Source organism: Macrobrachium nipponense, chromosome 7 (assembly GCF_015104395.2).
Source record: "Macrobrachium nipponense isolate FS-2020 chromosome 7, ASM1510439v2, whole genome shotgun sequence".
Taxonomy (NCBI): domain Eukaryota; kingdom Metazoa; phylum Arthropoda; class Malacostraca; order Decapoda; family Palaemonidae; genus Macrobrachium; species Macrobrachium nipponense.
The window spans coordinates 89,287,819-89,306,945 of record NC_061109.1 but is presented as its reverse complement, the minus strand read 5'-3'; the positions used below and the strand labels follow the sequence as shown (position 1 = coordinate 89,306,945).

Genomic DNA, 19,127 nt, shown 5'->3' with positions numbered 1-19,127 from the left:
CCGCTCGGAGACACGGTACCCATATGAGTGGTCGCACCCTATACCCCCCGCTGGGAGGAAACCCCTGGCCACCTCAGAGAGGGAGGGAGGAGGGCAACTGAGGTTGTCATGACAACCAAGGGGTCCCCAGCACCTCCCTATACCTGGTAGGGAGGGAAGGGGAAGGGTAAGGTGCGATGGAACACGTGACCGCAAGTGGCTTAAGCCGCGAGCAACACAACCGTGGGAGGGCCACGTGAACCAGGCTGTACCAAATCATGGAACATGCACCTAGGCTAGCCTAACACCCTAAAATAGAATAAAATTACATCGTAAAGATGGAAAAAGACACTTTTAGTAGAAGAAAAAGAAGCCAGGAGGAGGCAAACTGTTCCGAGGAACAGAAGCCTACTCGGAGCCAGCGGAAAGCCGATGAAGAGCAAGAGCCGGGATGCTGGGCTGGAACAATAATAATAGCCCTAAATACCAAACTAAGAGAAATGGTAAGGGGGCTAATCTAGCTAAAACTCGATGAAAAACGATGAACGTAAAAGGTAAGCCCATAAGTATAAGAAGTCCCAGTATGGAGGACCGGGAATTCTTAACAAGGCAGCATGGCGCCGCCACGAGACAACCGGGAAACCGTATATGACCTATTAGAAGGAAAATACTGGTTCCCGGAAGATAAAATAATAGTAAAACATTACTTATGAGGCACTTAACTTAGCCGTTGCGATTGCAGAACGTTCCATATCGAAGAAGATAATAAATCCCGTAAAAGGCACAGCACAGAGAAAAATGCGTCTGTACGCTAGCGCTAAATATTAAGGATGAACCACTAGGCGGGGCGCTGCTGTCCGTGGCGTCCTCTAGTAGTAGTAGTAGTCGGCTGCATCGCCCGTTGGTATCAGCTCTCTCTTGTGGGAGGATTCTGATTGGAAGGTCTAATTGGTGAATGTCTCGTGGTAGTGTTCCCACTCGCCCCTATTACCATACCGACACTTCTTTTTAAGAGTGAGCGAGTCAGTTTTACTGACATTTTCTTAATTTTGTTTTTCTCTGGTAATTTTAGATTAATTTTACCTAGAAAGAATGATATTAGGGATCCTTTCATAGGCCGACACGAGCTGAGCCCAGAAATACACAATATTCACCAAGAACTATATGCACTCATGACATGTGATAGGAGGAAATATTACTACTGTACACACATTGTTCAAGGAAATTAGTAGTAAGGACAAACTTTAAAACCAGAAACATTATTCAGTCAACATACTGGTTTCCCACTGGCTGGATCAACCAGTGGCTTTGCTAAGTCAGCAGCATAAACATCTAAGGCTTCAGAGTCCATACTACGAAAGCTGTAAGAGCCTCTAGTCCACGGATTGGAGTACCACGTTGATCTGAAATGAGATGTACTAGCACTAACATCTTAAAAACTTTGTTTTCTGTTTTGTTCCTGTACTTTACCAAAAATTCATATTTACCTCTTTGTCTGTTGGAAATACAGCAGAGTATAAGTGATAGTTCTTTATTTACACTACAACCATAAGTTCAGTGTTAAACAATAATTCACAAACAGTTTTGGGATATTCCTTCTTGTTTCCAGCGTGGGTTATCCTAAATCGGTCAAGCAAATTATGTCAATTCATTTCAGTACAATATAATCACAGTGCAAGAAACCTATGCAATAAAGGGTTATCATAAATGTGATCGTATTTGTTATAACAATTACTCTAACATTCAATTAATTTATGACAATCAAAAGTCTGAACCACAACATGACTACAGGCTAAACATCATATTTCACAAATATCAAAACAGTAAATAATGAGCACACTACTACTACTATTACAGTATACTTTTTTACCTTTTGCACCAAACAGCATCGGGAATATCGAACTGCGAACCCAAATACTTGCGCAACAAGGCTATGCAACGTCCAGAAACCATTTCTTCTGAAGTTTTCTCCATTTGTCTTGCAGCTTCTCCACAGATCCACGCACAAAGCATATTTGGTTGCTTGACAACTTCGTAAAATCCAACTAATGCTTCTTCCCAGTTCTGTTGACAAAAGAAAGAACTGGGCAATGATACAGAGTATCTAACACACACCATTTATCAAGTATCAAAATCAGAATACAAACTTAGTAAAAGGCTTACTCTTTCACAATCAATCTTAGCTGTTATGATCAGTCATACTGGAGTATTTGACCAAGAAAATGGAGGAGATTTTGAGGTGTAACCACACAACATAAAGAGCCATTGTTGGAGTATCATGGGAAGATTGTATTACAAATGAGGACTGGTGGATAGAAGTGGTATGTATTAAGATGTTGGAAAAAAGACTGAGATTTCAAAGACTGAGGTGGTCTGAACTTTATGGTCTTGTCTTTCATGTTGCACTTTTGCATATGGGTGAAACGTTATTTCCATCTATTGTTCTTTGGACATATGTGGTACTTAGGGCTTGATCTTGTGCCGCTGTTAGCATTCCTTCGGTTTCCTTCTCGAGCTCTCCCCTCTGTAGCCATTGCCATTTTTCGTTGATGGCCAGTTCTTTAGTCTTTCTCATGTACGGTCCATGCATTGGTTTGCTGTACCATTCCTCTGTTCTGTTTTTCATTCTTATATGTCTGTACATTTCTGGGTCTTTGCCTATTTTTATTAGTCCTTCTTCCCATGCACTGACCAATGTGAAGAAGAATGTATAGTACTATTAATCTTATAAAAATGTTATTGTTATAATACAATTAAGTTTGTTCATACTTACCTGGCAGATATATATATAGCTGTATTTTCTGAAGTCCGACAGAATTAAAAAATTCGCGGCACACGCAGTGGGCGGCCAGGTGGTAGTACCCATTCCCGCCGCTGGGAGGCGGATATCAGGAACTATTCCCATTTTCTATTCATATTTTATCAGTGCCACTGTCTCCTGAGGGGAGGTGGGTGGGCACTTTAATTATATATATCTGCCAGGTAAGTATGAACAAACTTAATTGTATTATAACAATAACATTTTGTTCATGAAACTTACCTGACAGATATATATATAGCTGAATCCCACCTTCGGATGGTGGGAAGAGACAAAATAGGATTTTTGGGAAACTAAATTAAGTAGATGATATACATCTTGGTTCCTGACCTGTTAGCATAGCCGACTTCGTGATTACTGTCACCAAAGTCTGCTTCTGCGTTACTAGAGTTGCCAGCGAGGTAGAGACCTGTAATGCTGGTGCGCTCTAGATGATCTGTCAACGGGGGCGTGACCACAATGTGACTAGACCATATGACCATACTTCTGAGGGCACCGAAGCTAAAACCACCACCTGACCTAACCTATCAAAGTTAGTTCCATAACTTCTAGGCTAAAGAAAAGGAACGCGCCTCAAGCGACCAACCCTTCAAAGTTAAAAGCACACAAACAGCCTATCCCTTTTCTATAGGATAGGATTCGTGTTGCTTCTTGCACCCAATAATATATCTAAGGATATGTATGGTCCTAGCGACTTACGGATCGAAATGTCGTCTTCACATCCCGTCGGGAGTGTGAAGCGAACACAGAGTTGCTTCGCTAAAGCGTGGCACTCAGGATGTTACTGAGTGTCATGCTCTGTTTGAAATGCTTCCGAGGCCGAGCGCCTCACCCTCTTGAGCATTCATATTAAGAAAAAATCTCAAATCTTTATGCAAACATAATGAATGAGACCTCTTAAAAGAACTCCTTGGCATAAATGCCAGGGTGTTCTCGGGACATGAACCATTGGGTGGTCTTTTTACGGAACACCGCAGATTGTCGGGAGTGTGAAGCGAACCCAGAGTTGCTTCGCAAAAGCGTGGCACTCAGGATGTTTACTGAGTGTCATGCTCTGTTGAAATGCTTCCGAGGCCGCGCCCTCACCTCCTTGAGCATTGATATTAAGAAAAAATCTCAAATCTTTATGCAAACATAATGAATGAGACCTCTTAAAAGAACTCCTTGGCTATCATGCCAGGGTGTTCTTGGACATGAACTAGTCTGGTCTTTTTACGGAACACCGCAGATTGTCTGTTGACCTTGACTTTCTATAGTTTTATCAAGATAAAACTTGAGAGACCTACAGGGCACAGGACTCTCTAATGCCCTTGCCCAATAATTTGTGCCATACCCTTGGTCTCCAAGCCTTCGGGTCAATGGTTAGACAGGGTTTTCGTTCTATCAGAACGGAAGGCTTAGCGGACAGACCGCATTATGTCCTTTAAAGCCAAAACCAACTGATGATGGCTAAAACCTCAACTAACCCTCCTTGCCGTGGCTAGAGCGGTTAGAATATTAGCCTTTCTGGTCACGTGTATTAAGTTCGCAGAAAGGATAGGTTCAAAATGCTTTTGGCATCAGAAACTCAGACTACGTCTAAGTTCCATGCCGGAACCTTTGATCCAGAGGAATTTCAAGATCTCCACAGACCTCAAAGATCGTGAAGCTTTGTTGTTTGACAGAACCGAATCTCTGAGCCTAGAGGCCGTCAACAACATATTTGCATATTCTACAATAGTTAGGACTTCTATCTTATCTCATACTTCATACGGAAAGATAGAACCATAACGAAATTCACAGAGGTCGAGGTGGAGGAACAGTCATTTCCCTTCACTACCTCCAGAAACGGCCCCCTCCGATTGAAAACTGAAAATAGGCAGCACTGCTTTGCCTTGGCCAAGAGACTGCCATTAATCTTGAAGCTCTTATCGCTTCTCGATAGTCTGAACGCCTTCAGAGTCAGAGAGGAGAGATATTAGATACTTCACTAAGTGACGATGTTCGATTACACAGATTCTCTCGGGAAGGGTCTTTGGACAATTCTCTGAATTACCTGACCTCTGTGAATCCAACCTCTTAGAGGCCAACATGTGGCGACTAAAGCTAATCCTCTAGGATCATGAATAAGGGAACAACTTAAGAGGAAGCTCCTTCGTCTTCAATATTACGAAAAACTTAACGAAAGGACGCCCTCAGTCTCTCCTCACTTTCGACATAATCCTCACACCTCAGTAGTTGTTGCCTTCGATCGAGAAGACCCGCACGGACGTGCACTAGTTTAACGAACCTCTTGAGGATCGTTACGGTTTCCGTGCCCAAGCCCATAACCAATTCTCCTTCTCGAGCTATGAGAGAGCTGAGAAATTATCCGAGATGATTTGGGCCACTCGATCCAACCTCACCCTTCGAGGAACTGGAGAGCCGACCAATTTGGCTTCCAATTCTTTCAGACAATGTGCCAGAACATCTGTTCTCTGTTCGGATGTCTGGCACCCTCTCGCTATCACCCGAGGTGATCCTCAAGCCGTTGAGAGAAAATTAGAATTACAAGATCTTTGATGTTATTCCAATTTCTTCGTGAGGAAAATTTGTAGAGGTCTGAATTGCTGTTTATTCAGGGAAAACAAGCTTCTCCAGCGAGGAAATGGTCCCCAGCAAACTCATCCATTCCCTCACTCCGCCTGCTTCCTTCCCTAAATAAGGCTGCGCTTTGCATAAGCAGGAGAGCATTATTTATAGTGCTATGCCGCGGTAGATTCGTACAGAATGTTACCGTGCGGTAAACCCGCACCTAACAAGTATAAGAGATATCTTGTTGAAATTTTCTAAGTAAACGGCAGGTATGATCATTCAAGATTACTAGAAATTTCCTCAACCCGAGGCTAAAATCCATGATTGTAGGGCAGAGAGACGGGTTTTATTCAGCCATTCCCGCAAGGGAGAGAGACGTAACCAACCGCGCATGACACCGAGCTAGCCGGCTACTGCGTAGATCCACAGTAACAGCAGCCTTGATCATCGTCTCGCACTATGTGGCCTGAGTTGCCAGCTACTCCTTTTACGAAGGGATAGGTATGAAATTATCGAGCAAAAGGGAACTCTCAAGCAGGCATATTTAAACGAAAACAAAATTCGCTAAATACAGAAGCTGAGTTGGTGTTGCAGTTCAATTAGAATACTTCTCGTCTAAGTCGCAATCCGTAGAATAACTAGGATATGCGCCTACCCCTCGGACAATTCAACTGCTTAGTAGAATCATGTCGCGAGGTTAATATACGTAGTATATTTATAGTATTCTGAACAACGATCTCCATCCTAAATTCTTTCCTTCAAGAAAACAAAATAAGGATTGGAGATCGACCACCTTCGATCTCTATCAAAAAGAGTGAAGGAGAAGTCTTCCTCGAAGGAAAGCTTCAATGGTGAACAGAAGAATACTATCTGCCTGAGTTGCCAGCTACTCCCTTTAACGAAGGAATAGGTATGATATTATCGAGCAAAAGGAAACTCTCAAGCAGGCCTATTTAAACGAAACAGAATTCGCTAAATACAGAAGCTGAGTTGGTGTTGTTCGTAACAATACCTGAAGAGTTTGTTCTTACTCCGAAAACTCTTGGAAGGTTGAAGGGAGTGTCAAATAAATACATTAGAACAACAGTTCTTTCGGCTTCTATCCGCAGAGGTAAATACGAATATGCCGTATATGACTGCGTCCCATGCGTTAGCAAAATGACGCAAAGATAAACTACGTAAGTATTGTAGTAATTTGAACATCGAATTCTCTACTACATCTTTCCTGGACGAGGAAGAGAGAAAGAAAGGAAAACGACTGTCCACGTTCTAATGAACGAGACTTTTAAAAGAACTCCTTGACTCTTTGCCAAGACTCTTTTCCAAGAAAAGGGAGCTAACATCGAATAGAGTATCATCAAGGAGAGAACCGAGGATCGCCAAAAAGACCGTTCAATGTTCTTATGATATGGACAAAAAAAAAAAGACTTCCTGGATAGTCTACAAGTCTTTCTCTTAAACCCCGGATGAGCCTCTGAAAATGAATGAGAGCTCTTCCGAAATTTGTTAATGAGTTTATTCCGCTTAAACTTAGATAAAAACGTTAAAATCTATGTCAATGAGAACTACCCCATTTATTTTGAGGGTCCCCCACTTAAATGACAATGGGGAAAACGTCCTGACTTGACAAAATTATTAGCACTTTGCTAATAGGGGAAAACCCTTTAACATGACCGAAAGTCACCCAGGAATCCGAGTATATAATCTTCCCGATTCTCAAAGAAATCGATGAGAGAAAAGAGGGATCGAAGAAAAAAATTCGGGTATGTCTCTCCGCTAACTCCGAATCCTTTTAAAAATTTCTGTAAAGAAATGTCCTCAACAGCAAATAAGACGCCTTCAACAAGTCTTTTCTCTCGCAAAGCGTCCTGCCGAGCTTCCACCGAAGCGTCCTGGCGAATGTCCACAAAAGCGTCCTGCTGAGCGTCCTCAAAAGCGTCCTGCTGAGCGTCCTCAAAAGCGTCCTGCCGAGCGTCCTGCTTAGCGTCCTGGGAAAGCGTCCTGCCTGAGCGTCCTCAAAAAACGTCCTGCTTAGCTACGAGCGTGTCTGAGCAGAGAACACCAAGTCTTCTAACGACGTTTCAGAGAGGAACTCGTTGAGCGCCTTGATGCATGCAAGGCCGCCAAGAGGAGTCCTGGCGAGCGACACCTTGCCAACATCTCAATGTTATGACGAACCGCGTTTTGCGTATGACATTGAATATTTTTAAGGGACGTCCTCATGCGAGTCTCCATGGAGAGCCGCACGCTGCTCCTGAAGAGTGTGAACACTAAAGGAAGACGTATGGCTTTCGTCTTCCGCAAGGTGCTTGCCGAGCGTCCTGGAGAATGTCTCTACTTATAGGACGTCGAGCACCTCCAAAAGCTTCCTCACGTCTAAATTGCCCTTCTTATGCCGACCAGAGACATAAGTTGTTTGACTGTGCAAAGCAGCTTGCCGGCCGTCAAACTTATCAGCTTGCTTTATCGAAGTAAAGCGAAACGTTACATAACGTATACGGAGCGCAATGAGGAGAGGAGACGAATACTGAGTTGCTCCTCCAAAGGTGGAATCAAGAATGTCCTTGATTACCAAATTCTTTGGAATGCTAGCGAGGTTGAAACAGCTCTAACTTCATGAGCGTTCACTCGCAGGAGGCTCAAATCACTCTTTCTGGCAAGATGAATGAACCTCCTTAATAATGTATAAGTGATATTTACATGAGCGTTCATATACATGACGTTCCACCGCGTTTCACTCGCAGGAGGCTCAAATCAACTCTTCTGGCAAGATGAATGAGACCTCCTTAATATGTATTACATGATGTATACATGAACGGTCAAACTCCGCAGGAAGGGGTCCAAATCACTTACTCTTCTGGCAAGATGAATGAAGCGCCTCCTTAATAATGTATAAATGATATATACATGAGCGTTCTCGCAGGAGGCTCAATCACTCTTCTGGCAAGATGAATGAGCTCCTTAAATGTCCCTTAGGAAAAGAGCCAGTGCATTCTTCTAAAAGGGAAAATGTGGTCTCTTTACTCTTTCATCCTCTCGTGACGAGAGAGAGGACGTGAAGCGTCCTCTTCTCTAAAGCTTCTTTAGGGGGCGCGAGTCCTTCCGAGAACTCCAACCCCTGTGTGGGGAGGACGCCTCGGAGGACGAGAAGCAATCCTTCAAGATTCGTGCACGTGCACGATCTTTAGCAGCCTGGGAAGAGTCAACAGGTTCTGCCGAAGGGGACGCCCAGATCGGTGGGGAGCCCCCGTAACCCTCTTGCGGCTTTCGACATGCCCTCTCCCTGAGTCCTGGGGAGTCCGACAGAGGTCCAGGCCTAGAGGCATTATGGGGCCGATCTGACGCCCCCTCCACAACACAAGGGGCACTACACTTCACAAACACTGATTGGAGAGCGAGCACTTTAGTCTAAGATTACTTGATGTAATCCTTTAGCAGACACTTCTTCTAGGCTCGTAAGCCATACCACAGGGTTAGGCAAAATAAAATCTACAGGAGGTTAGAAGGTTCATTATTTCTAACTTCTGTTTACTGTGGAGGAAAACTCCTGATTCTAACACGCTCTAAAATGCGTAAATGAATCCTCCTTCTTCCGTAATCAGTCACACATTACACTAATTACCTTATGCAAAGAAAACATGTAAACGTCATATATACTAAGCGAGTGTCTACCGAAAGTTCCGGTAGCCTCACCTTACCATGCAGACAACAAAGTCTGAAACTAGGCTAACTAGCTTCAGACATCAAATGCAATGAAAAAATTTACGATAGCGTATGCCTAGCCACAAATCCAAGTTAATAATCGAAAGAATAATTAGGATACTTAAGTGGCTAATGAAGTTTCAAAATCCTAGGCGGAGGTCTGTAAACAGTTGTTTACCGACCGGCGACAGAAAAAAATATGAATAGAAAATGGGAATAGTTCCTGATATCCGCCTCCCAGCGGCGGAATGGGAAGGGTATACCACCTGGCCGCCCACCCACTGCGTGTGCCGCGAATTTTTAAATTCTGTCGGACTTCAGAAAATACAGCTATATATATATCTGTCAGGTAAGTTTCATGAACAAAATTCTATTTCACTTACTTCCCTTGTTGTTTTAGCTGGAACATCATTCAGGTCCCTCAATAAACTAAAACCATCACAGTCTTCTGGCCACCACTGCTTTGCAAATTTCAAATAGATTTTATTGACACATCCAATTCCTAAGCCCTGAAAATTAAACACAAAATTCAAAATGACCAATTGTATACTAACTGTATTCATAAGAAAAAAAAATGGACCAAATTTAAAATCTAGGTAAAAGGTCAAGCACTGAGACCTGTTAGGAGGGGTAGAAAGTAAGAAAGAAGAAAGAGGATATAAACAGAGGTATGTATACTAAAAGGAATGAAAGGGGCAGAAGGGACACTGCAAAGAACCTTAAGTAATTCCTACAGTGCACCGTGTGAAGTACAATGACTCATCTCTTAAAATATCTGGAATTAACTCAATCTCAAATTATCTTGGCATAAGTCTTCCATATATACAGTACAGTACTCCCTTTAAGTCCCTCCCCATCTATAGCACTTTAGGTTATATTTCTATGGCAACCATATCAACTGCATTCAGTCATGCATGATTGCATAAGCAATACAAAACTTAGCTCGCAACAATGAAGAATGTAAAAAACAGAGGTTAAAACTTACTGGAGCAACAACCTAACTTACTTCGATGGCCCTCAGCTTATTGGCAGGAAGAAGGGGACTGAAGAGATCTTTAGCACACGCCTTCAACACAGCAAGAGAAGGCGTAAAGATGACATGATTTGCTTGGATGGTCCCACCAGACTCTAAATGAACAATACATCCTTTACTGGAGTCTGATAACGTCACATCCCAATCTATACACATGACAGGAGTCTCAAGAAGCAACTGAGATGGCGATAAACTTCCCTGAAATAAGTAAAAGCACTGAAACCCAAAACTGATATGTTTGAAGAGGCAAACCAAAAAATAATATGCTCTAATTTACCAAATGCCAGGGGAATGATTTCTAACATAAGGTCTCAAAAGAAAATATAAATTTCATAATAACATTTATTATTTGGATACTTTCCTGCTGTTAAATTTAGCTATATCTCCCCGCCGATTAGGCGAGTTGGCATTCAAACAAAAAATTCGCATGGCTGCCCGGATGACTGTCTAGTTTACCTGTTCTCCACCAGGTGTGTTTGGAATGTTTTAGTTCTTGTAAGAATTCTCCTTAACAGCCCACTAAGTTGTGGGGAGGCTGGGTGGGTCTACTTTAACAGTAGGTAAGTATCCAAATAATAAATTTTATTATGAAAATTTATATTATTTGAGATGAATCTCACCTACTGTTAAATTTAGCTGATTCCCACATTAAGAAGAGGATGGTGGGTAGTGCAGCTAGACAAAATTCCGCTCAGCCATTCGAACTAAAGGTTTCTTATACGAAACCCAAAACATTCTCGCCTGATCTGGAATCCTTGGTGGATTTTACTACCACCAGAAGTTGGATTCCATTCAGGGAGCAAGGCTCTCATACGTATGCAGCAAAGAGCAGCCTTGCGGAGAAAACGGCTTCGATTCAGCCAGCATGAAACGCAGGCGGTATGAGGGACCCCTGTGCCTGGGTCCAAAAGCCCTATCAAACGACAGTCACTTAAAATGAATACCTTTACAATATAAAGGTATGCTCCTATACGAAATTTGTACCTTCAACCTCCCCAAAATATTAAAACCCGGAATTTAAACAAAAGAGCCTAAAGAATTGCTCTTTTTCGGTTCAGGAAAAGACTACCCACTACTAGTAGCAGATTAAGGGCTTTACTGTTTTCAAACACAATTCTGTATACTTAAGGTAGTGTTCGGGCAAAAACTGAATTGTACTTCTACTGTGACACATCAATCCTATTCTGGAGCGACAAATTGACTTAACACTAAATGAAGTTGCAACTACTGCTCACATTATGAATGTTTAACTTCAATAAGGTAAAAGATATGGAGCTAGTTCTCATGCACTTGCCTATCCATTATGTCACAGGGGACCTTGTGTTCCTTGACAAAGTTTCTAAAATTCATAAAACAAAAGGTTAACTTTGCCTCTTCCAGGCTTAACCTTCACAAATACATCTAGGTTTTCTAAAACCACAAAACAAAAGTTAACTCTGCCTTCATGTTTAACCATTGGCAAAGGCGTTATAAGTTTCTAAAAATCACAACACAAAAGGTTAACTTTGCCTCTTCCAGGCTTAACCTTCACAAAATACATTTTAGGTTTTCTAAAAGCACAAAACAAAAAGTTAACTTTGCCTTTAAGCTTAACCATTGGCAAGACAGCCTGGTTTTCTAATACCACAAAACAAAAGGTTGATTCTTGCCACTTCCAGGCTAACCTTTGACCACAACATATGTTTTTCTTAAAACCACAAAACCAAAGGTTAACTTTGCCTCTTCCAGCATTTACCTTTGACAAAGATGTTCAAGGTCTCTAAAAAGGATGATAAAAATGTTCTAGGTTTAACCTTTAAATTAAATGCCCAACAGGATAGAGAAGTCCCCCCCGCCCCACCCCCAGGGGTTAAATTGAAATTCTTACAGGGAACTGTAAAGCATAGCCTTAACATCACCCTCAGCTCTAAGGCAGAAAGCTAAAATAGTATTTCCTTTACACCAGTTTAAAGAAGGGTGCTGACAGTAAATTTACTTATTAACCACTGCTAAATAAAAGGTTTTACAGTAAATTCAGATAAAGTTTAGACCCACATCTACACTCCAGAGAGAGACTGATATAGAGATGAAGGGGCTTCAATCTCAACGTTGACCTTACAGTGCAGGTCCTCAGCAAGATCCAAGAGTACTTGATGCAATACCAAGGAAAGTACGTAGAGAACGATAACTTTGGAAGTAGACAGTGAAAAGTCTTATCTCCTCTAAACAGAAAACATTGATGTCTACAAGGTTCCAGGTGCTGAAAATTCCTCCAGAATGGTACCCTCAGCGACACACAGACCACTGCTTCTGACCCCAGGCCATGGCAGTTTTAAATTAAGGACAGATCCTATGATAACTTGAAAATCTTATTATTGGGAGGAGACATTCTAACATCTCCAAGCAGTTAAGGAGATGCTTATGTCAATGGAACTGTATGGAATTGTGTAGTAGAGTTGATTTCTTCTCAACGGAAGAATGAGACATCTACCAAGAGCATTGGAAATTCTGAAAAGTTTTGTCCTGAGGCTACAAGGGCTCTACAGGAGACTAAGCAATTCTTGAACATGAAATTGCTCAATAGAATTCAGAGTAGATACCAGGGGCAGGCCTATGAGTCTGAATTAGGCAAAATTTAAGGAAACATTCACTGCTCAAGCCTGAGGGCCAACAAAGTAGTAGTAATCATTCGGAGGTCCCTGTTCATCTACATGCTAGGCAGCGAAATGAGTTTTCCTTAAATCCACACCAAGTGCCAAACTTTCGGATATCAAGGCACTTGTTTTTCCTGAATCCCCAATTTATAAAGCACTGTCCTTCCACAGAATGGATGATCAAACCAATATGTAGTTTCATTTCACTCAAAGCAGCAAATTTCCCACAAAGACTTTGTTTCTGACTGGGAATAAACCTGCTAAGCATCCTGATGTCTTTCCACTGCCCTGACATCTAAAAAAGTTTTACCAGGTGTAGTTTGACTATTTTATGTTGCATGAATGCGTAATGACACTAGTTAAACTCTGTGTTGCATGACAGAGGGAAAAGACCAAAACTTGGACTCAGGTTTAAGAACCAAACGGACGATTCCTGGTTACAGTGTCCCTCCTACAGTCCTGGAGCCAAAGTTGGTTCTGGATTATTTACAAATTTAATGAAAGTTATTTGTAAGTCGTAGTTCTTATGCTGAAACTGTACATTAATTGAGCATGATTATCTGAAAATAACCAGTGAGGCCATGTTTCCTAATGAGGAAAAGCCCTTACCATATAGGAAGTATGCATAATTAAATATCATCCCCACATCACTAGATAAGAATGGGGATATAAAGAATTAACAATATAATGCATAGAAATTGGGCCAGAAGAAGCAACAGGTCCTTGGCCTTTGGAATACTGTTGACAGAGTGGGCTAACTTGAATCACTGATTCAGTAGACGTGTCTTGCTCCTAAAGTCGACACCATCTACCAATGGCAACAAGTCCCTGACATAAATTATAAAGGGCTGCACACTAACCCAAACAAAGTGCACAGAACAGCAATACCTTCTGGTAAAAACCTCTTGAAGGAACTTGCATGACTGTGGTTGTATGACCATTCTTTGGCAAAGCACTAAAACCATGCTAGAAAACCAACAAGTATATGGGCAGACACTTACTGTTATTCAGTCTCCAAATGTCCAAGAATATCTCCAATTACTTATGGGTGTCTTCCTAAAGAATTACCCTTGGACCATCATTCCCTCTATATACAATGGGTGTCTTCCTAAAGAATTACCCTTGGACCATCATTCCATCTATATACAATCTCCTACTAAAAGAGACTTATGAGAGATCTCTGCTGAAGACAAGGGAAGCTATAAGAAGTAGAATAAACCAGTGGAGGGCAATCACAAAGAATCACAACTGCCCTTCACCATCTCCACCATATAAAGTACTGGTCCCAAGTCTCTCCATGCATGTTAGGAGGCTGCAACTGTCCATATCCCAGAACCTGAATCTACACTTATCCCCGAAAGGAATAAAATAAGACTACAAATAGATAATCCCGAGATGCATAATCAGCCAGGAAGCGAAAGTGTTCTCACTTCTTCCAAACAGAGTGAGTATAAGCATGAGGACATTACCCTGCAGCATCAGAAATTAGTTACTTGTTTCCTCACTAAAACTCCCGCTGGGTTGGCGTCTCCACCTCTCTAAGAAGTCGCAGAGACGAGACAACGTATATAAAAGGTAATAACTCAAGCAGACTGAAAATCCATCAGCATGTCTGTCAGTCTCGAGTTCATTTCCCCACAGGAAAGAGAAAGAAAGCGAACCTCCTATTAAAGACGGTTAAAGGACCATTAAGTGTTGAACAGCGAAAGTCGGCCTTTGGCTCTCCTCGACTTTAAAAGACAAGACGACAAGCCAAGGCAGACAAAGGGAGATTGTGTCCGAGGACGAGAAAAGTTACGAAATGCTCTCAAATTGGAGAAAGCGTTGGTTCTCTTCTCCATAATTTAGAGTGCGCCAAAACACGCTAAGACAATTAAGATATATTCTCTATGTGGCTCTATCCTCAACAAAATGAGGATACAGCAAAGCGTATTGTGGCAACAAACGCCGACAGGCCCAAACGAGTTCCTCCAACTCTATTGAAACTCTTCTTCCGTCAGCGGGTGACGGGAGGAGACAGCTGCCGACAGGAGGTAAACAAAGAGCTTAAAGGATTGCTCTTTCTCCGCAACCCTTGGCGACACAAAGCGACACTTATTGATAAGAGGTGACAGCAGCTGAGTGCTGTATCGAATCCACGACGACTCATTGAGAACAAGACAGTTTAAGCGACTCGGGACTCGGCCAAGTCTGCACTCATCATGAGTCAACTGCGTTCACAGTTCACACGAGTCAACAATGTCCACATCAGGGTTCCCCGATGTATCAGACCAAATTATCATACCAAATCTCTTCAAATTATCATATTTTTATTAATAATCGTTTATCGTACAGATGGTCAAATTACCTTACTCATACGATAATTATCGTATGTCTGGGAACCCTGGTCCACAGTCCGCAAGTCGACAAGAGAGAGAACGAGGCGCCAAAAGTGGGAGGCGGTGGGAGAGGAGTTACAACAATGCTCCCGCCTCTTTTAACAGTCCTTTGGCGAACGCTTTAAACAATATTCAGACCATGAAAAGGGAGAAGTAGGTATTGGAGGGCACAGAATCCCATCGTCCCGAGAACCGACCCAGTTCCCTGGCAGCGGATGTTTCCAACTGTCGCAGGGGAGTCCTAGGCTCGGGCTACGTACAGACGAGGGCACCAACACCTTACTTTTAACAGGGAACGCAAAAATGAGCGCACACTGGAGGGATTCGGAAGGTTCCCGTCACGAACTAAGTTCAAATTGTATTAGAACTAGACATAGGTTAATGTTCTAACTTCTCGTTACGCTTTTCCTGAACCGAATGAGGAGCAGAAGGTGGAGCTACAATGGAAGTCAATACTAGCCTACTAAAATGCCTAGTCTCAGTAGGGATAGCCTGACAGGTTTAAGTCCTGATCTAACAAATTGCTCTCGCAATCTATTAGTTCCAGTCTTTCTTATATCTGACATATTCAGGCATAAATTTCTCAGAACAAATCCCTACATTCTTCCATCTATTAGTTCCAAAATCACACTCTGTACCCCTGCCATTACAAAGGAATGTAGGTCATCCTGGTTACACCAAAACATTCCTACATAGCCTGATGTTATTGGTTTTACTTCCGGTGGAAGATATCTTTACTTCCGGTGGAAGATATCCTAGGAAAATGAAATTACAATACTGTAAACAGGTGTAAAACAGCCATACTTCATAGAATACTGACAATCGCCTAGCCGCAATGGCGGCAAGGAGAATTCTGACAAGAGCTAAAACATTTGAAACACACCTGGTGGAGAACAGGTAAACTAGACAGTCATCCGGGCAGGCAGCCATGCGAATTTTTTGTTTGAATGACAACTCGCCTAATCACCGGGGAGATATAGCTAAATTTAACAGTAGGTAAGATTCACCTCAAATAATATATGTTCTGTGAATGATAAATATTTTCCAATGCTTTTCTCTATTACATATAAGCAAAGTAAAATGAAAAATTAAAGATACATAACTGAAAACACGATTTAAATCCAGAATATAAACAAGCCTGACCTAAAATGGGTTAAATTAACAAATAAAACATTGAACAAACAAAATCTCAAAGCTCTGTGTCGATATTTATTTTAGATGTACGTACTCATTCATAAAGAACTGTGGATTTGTTTCTGCAAAACATTGATTTTTGCTGTTTCAATAGTAATGACCTATTTACAAGTCCAATATGGTCTGCAAAATTATTGCACCAGATTTACGCGACAAACACCCAAGCACATCTGCTTTCATGGCTTAGGGAAACATTTAGTATAATTGTGTGGTCTTGGCTATCGACCATTAAAAATTACTAACAAGTTAGCATATAGTACTCTAATTTATGAAAAGAAAAATCTGTCTACATCAATATGATTACCTTTAAGTGATTCAATAGGTTCTGATATCCACCTTTTTTCCAGTTTACTACTGGATTCCCCGGACACTCAACATACATGCTATGTCCTTTGGCTGAAGCCTGGAACCAAGTGTCGGTTCCATCGATGCAATTTTGGAACCGCCCTTGCCAGTCTGCTAACTCTTCTCCTAATTGACCCCAACTGTTGACTTTCCTGAAACTGTGAAAACAAAAATAATGACAGGCAGAGTTTCACAAGTGATGAATCTGCCTTGCATGGCATATGCAGATGGTACTAAAGGGTTTTAGGCTTCAGCTGCATTGTTTTCTTCCTTTTACTTTCCTCCCTTCCCATATTTTATCTAAATACTCATTTAAGAATAAAGTGTTGCCTTGAACCAAATGAGTGTTTAGCCACACTAAAATGATATTGTTATGATACAATAAAGTTTTATACATACTTACCTGGCAGATATATACTTAGCTATTTGACTCCGTCGTCCGACAGAAATTCGAATTTCGCGCACACGCTACCTGTAGGTCAGGTGATCTACTTACCTGCCGCTGGGTGGCAGGACTAGGAACCATCCCCATGTTCTATCATATTTTTTCTATACCGCCTGTCTCCTGAGGGGAGGTAGGGTGGGTATAATTTTGTATATATCTGCCAGGTAAGTATGTATAAAACTTTATTGTATCATAACAATATCATTTTTATACATTTAACTTACCTGTCAGATATATACTTAGCTGATTCACACCATTGGAGGTGGGAAAGAGACAGCTAAATATAGAATCAAACAGGAATCACAACTATCGTTGTAGGTAATAAATAAATAAAACCTTGGTTCCTACCTGTTTAGACTGAAGACTTCATGAATAGAATCCAGGAGTCTAGACAGTCTCAAGAGCCTCAGGGAGATATTGATCTATGGCTAAGAGTTCTTGTGGTTCTGCCAAAGGGGTCTTACCCGCTTACTTGGTAGATCCTGGAAGGACTACGTCAATGGGTGCTTATCCACTTACTTGACAAGACCTTATACAAGGAGCACAACATCGATCCCGATCACCTCAACCTATCCATGTTAGTTCTAAGATTGCAAGAAGTTATCCCCTAACCTCTTGCAAACGACCACAAACTCGAAACACAAACATTCGTACAGTAAAGTACAAAATTAAAAATAAAATTTAAAAAAAAATGTTTGTACAATCTAGTCAGTAAAGACGTCTTCATTGACCCCCTTCCCCCCCACTGATCCAAGCTCGGACGTCCTTTGTAGCGCCAGCAAGCATACTAATCAGCAGAAAAAACCAACAACTCGTCTCACAAGGTAGATCTATGTACTATCAAAATTTTGAACAAATACAAATTTTTCTAAGGATCGTTATGTGCTCCCAGCCCCAGCACTGTATCGGCTGATACAAAAGGACCCAGAGAGAAACACTTTTCATATGTTACTTTAACGTCCTTGAGATAGTGCGATGCGAACACTGAATTACACCTCCAGTAAGTCGCATCCACAATGTCTTTTTAAAGACATGTTCTTCTGAAATGCTAATGAAGTGGCTACCGCTCTAACCTCATGAGCCTTCACTCGGAGAGTCCTGAAAGAGTCTTCAGTGCAGTCATTATGAGCATCCGTAATAATGTTCCTCACAAAGAATGCTAATGCATTTTTTGACATGGGTCTACTAGGATCCCTAACTGCGCACCACAGGCTTTGTTTACATCCGTTTAGTTCATTCTTCTTCTTTAAATAGAACTTCAAAGCTCTAACCGACATAAAGATCTTTCTAATTCCTCTCCTACTAGATTTGAAAGTCCTTTAACTTCAAAACTCTTTGGCCAGGGTTTAGAGGGGTTCTCGTTCTTGGCCAGAAACAGAGTCTGGAAAGAACAAATTGCCGCATCACTCTTAAATCCTACTCGAGAATCTAGAGCGTGTATTTCACTAATTCTCTTCGCAGTCGCTAACGACAACAAGAAAATACATTTTCTCGTTAGATCTCTAAACGACGCGTTGAGAGGAGGTTCAAATCTACTAGATGATAGAAATCTCAAAACTACATCTAGGTTCCAGTTCGGAGTGCGAGGAGAAAAGGTTTTTGAGGTTTCAAAAGATCTAATAAGATCGTGGAGGTCTTTATCTTCTGCAATTCTCAAACCTCTGTTTCGAAATACGGCCGAAAGCATACTTCGATAACCTTTAATGGTAGAAACTGATAATTTTGATTCTTCCCTAAGGAAAATCAGCTATGTTGGTCACAGAGGTATCGGAAGAGGACAGTTTATTCTTCTTACACCATCTTCTAAATACATCCCATTTTGATTGGTAGACCCGAATAGTTGAAGATCTCCGGGCTCTAGCAATTGCTTTTGAAGCTTTGCTTGAAAAGCCTCTCGCTCTGACAAGTCTTTCGATAGTCGAAAGGCAGTCAGAGCGAGAGCGGGGAGGTTTTGATGGTACCTCTCGAAATGGGGTTGTTTGAGATCTCTCCTGTGTGGAAGAGATCTTGGGAAGTCCACTGTCCATTCCTGTACCTCTGTGAACCA

At 41.7% G+C, this 19,127-nt stretch overlaps 1 protein-coding gene across 7 annotated transcripts in view; it reads right to left on the bottom strand.

Annotated features, from left to right (window-relative positions):
• LOC135217152 (peroxisomal N(1)-acetyl-spermine/spermidine oxidase-like) overlaps positions 1–19,127 on the bottom strand; it is a 128,753-nt gene that overhangs the window by 39,905 nt on the left and 69,721 nt on the right. For all 7 annotated transcript variants that reach the window (XM_064252868.1, XM_064252867.1, XM_064252864.1 and 4 more), the window contains 5 exons: positions 16,595–16,793; positions 10,059–10,283; positions 9,436–9,561; positions 1,850–2,043; positions 1,256–1,382 (listed from right to left, as the gene is read on the bottom strand). In XM_064252868.1, coding sequence (XP_064108938.1) covers positions 1,256–1,382; positions 1,850–2,043; positions 9,436–9,561; positions 10,059–10,283; positions 16,595–16,793 — 871 coding nt within the window. The remainder of the gene's footprint in view (positions 1–1,255; positions 1,383–1,849; positions 2,044–9,435; positions 9,562–10,058; positions 10,284–16,594; positions 16,794–19,127) is intronic.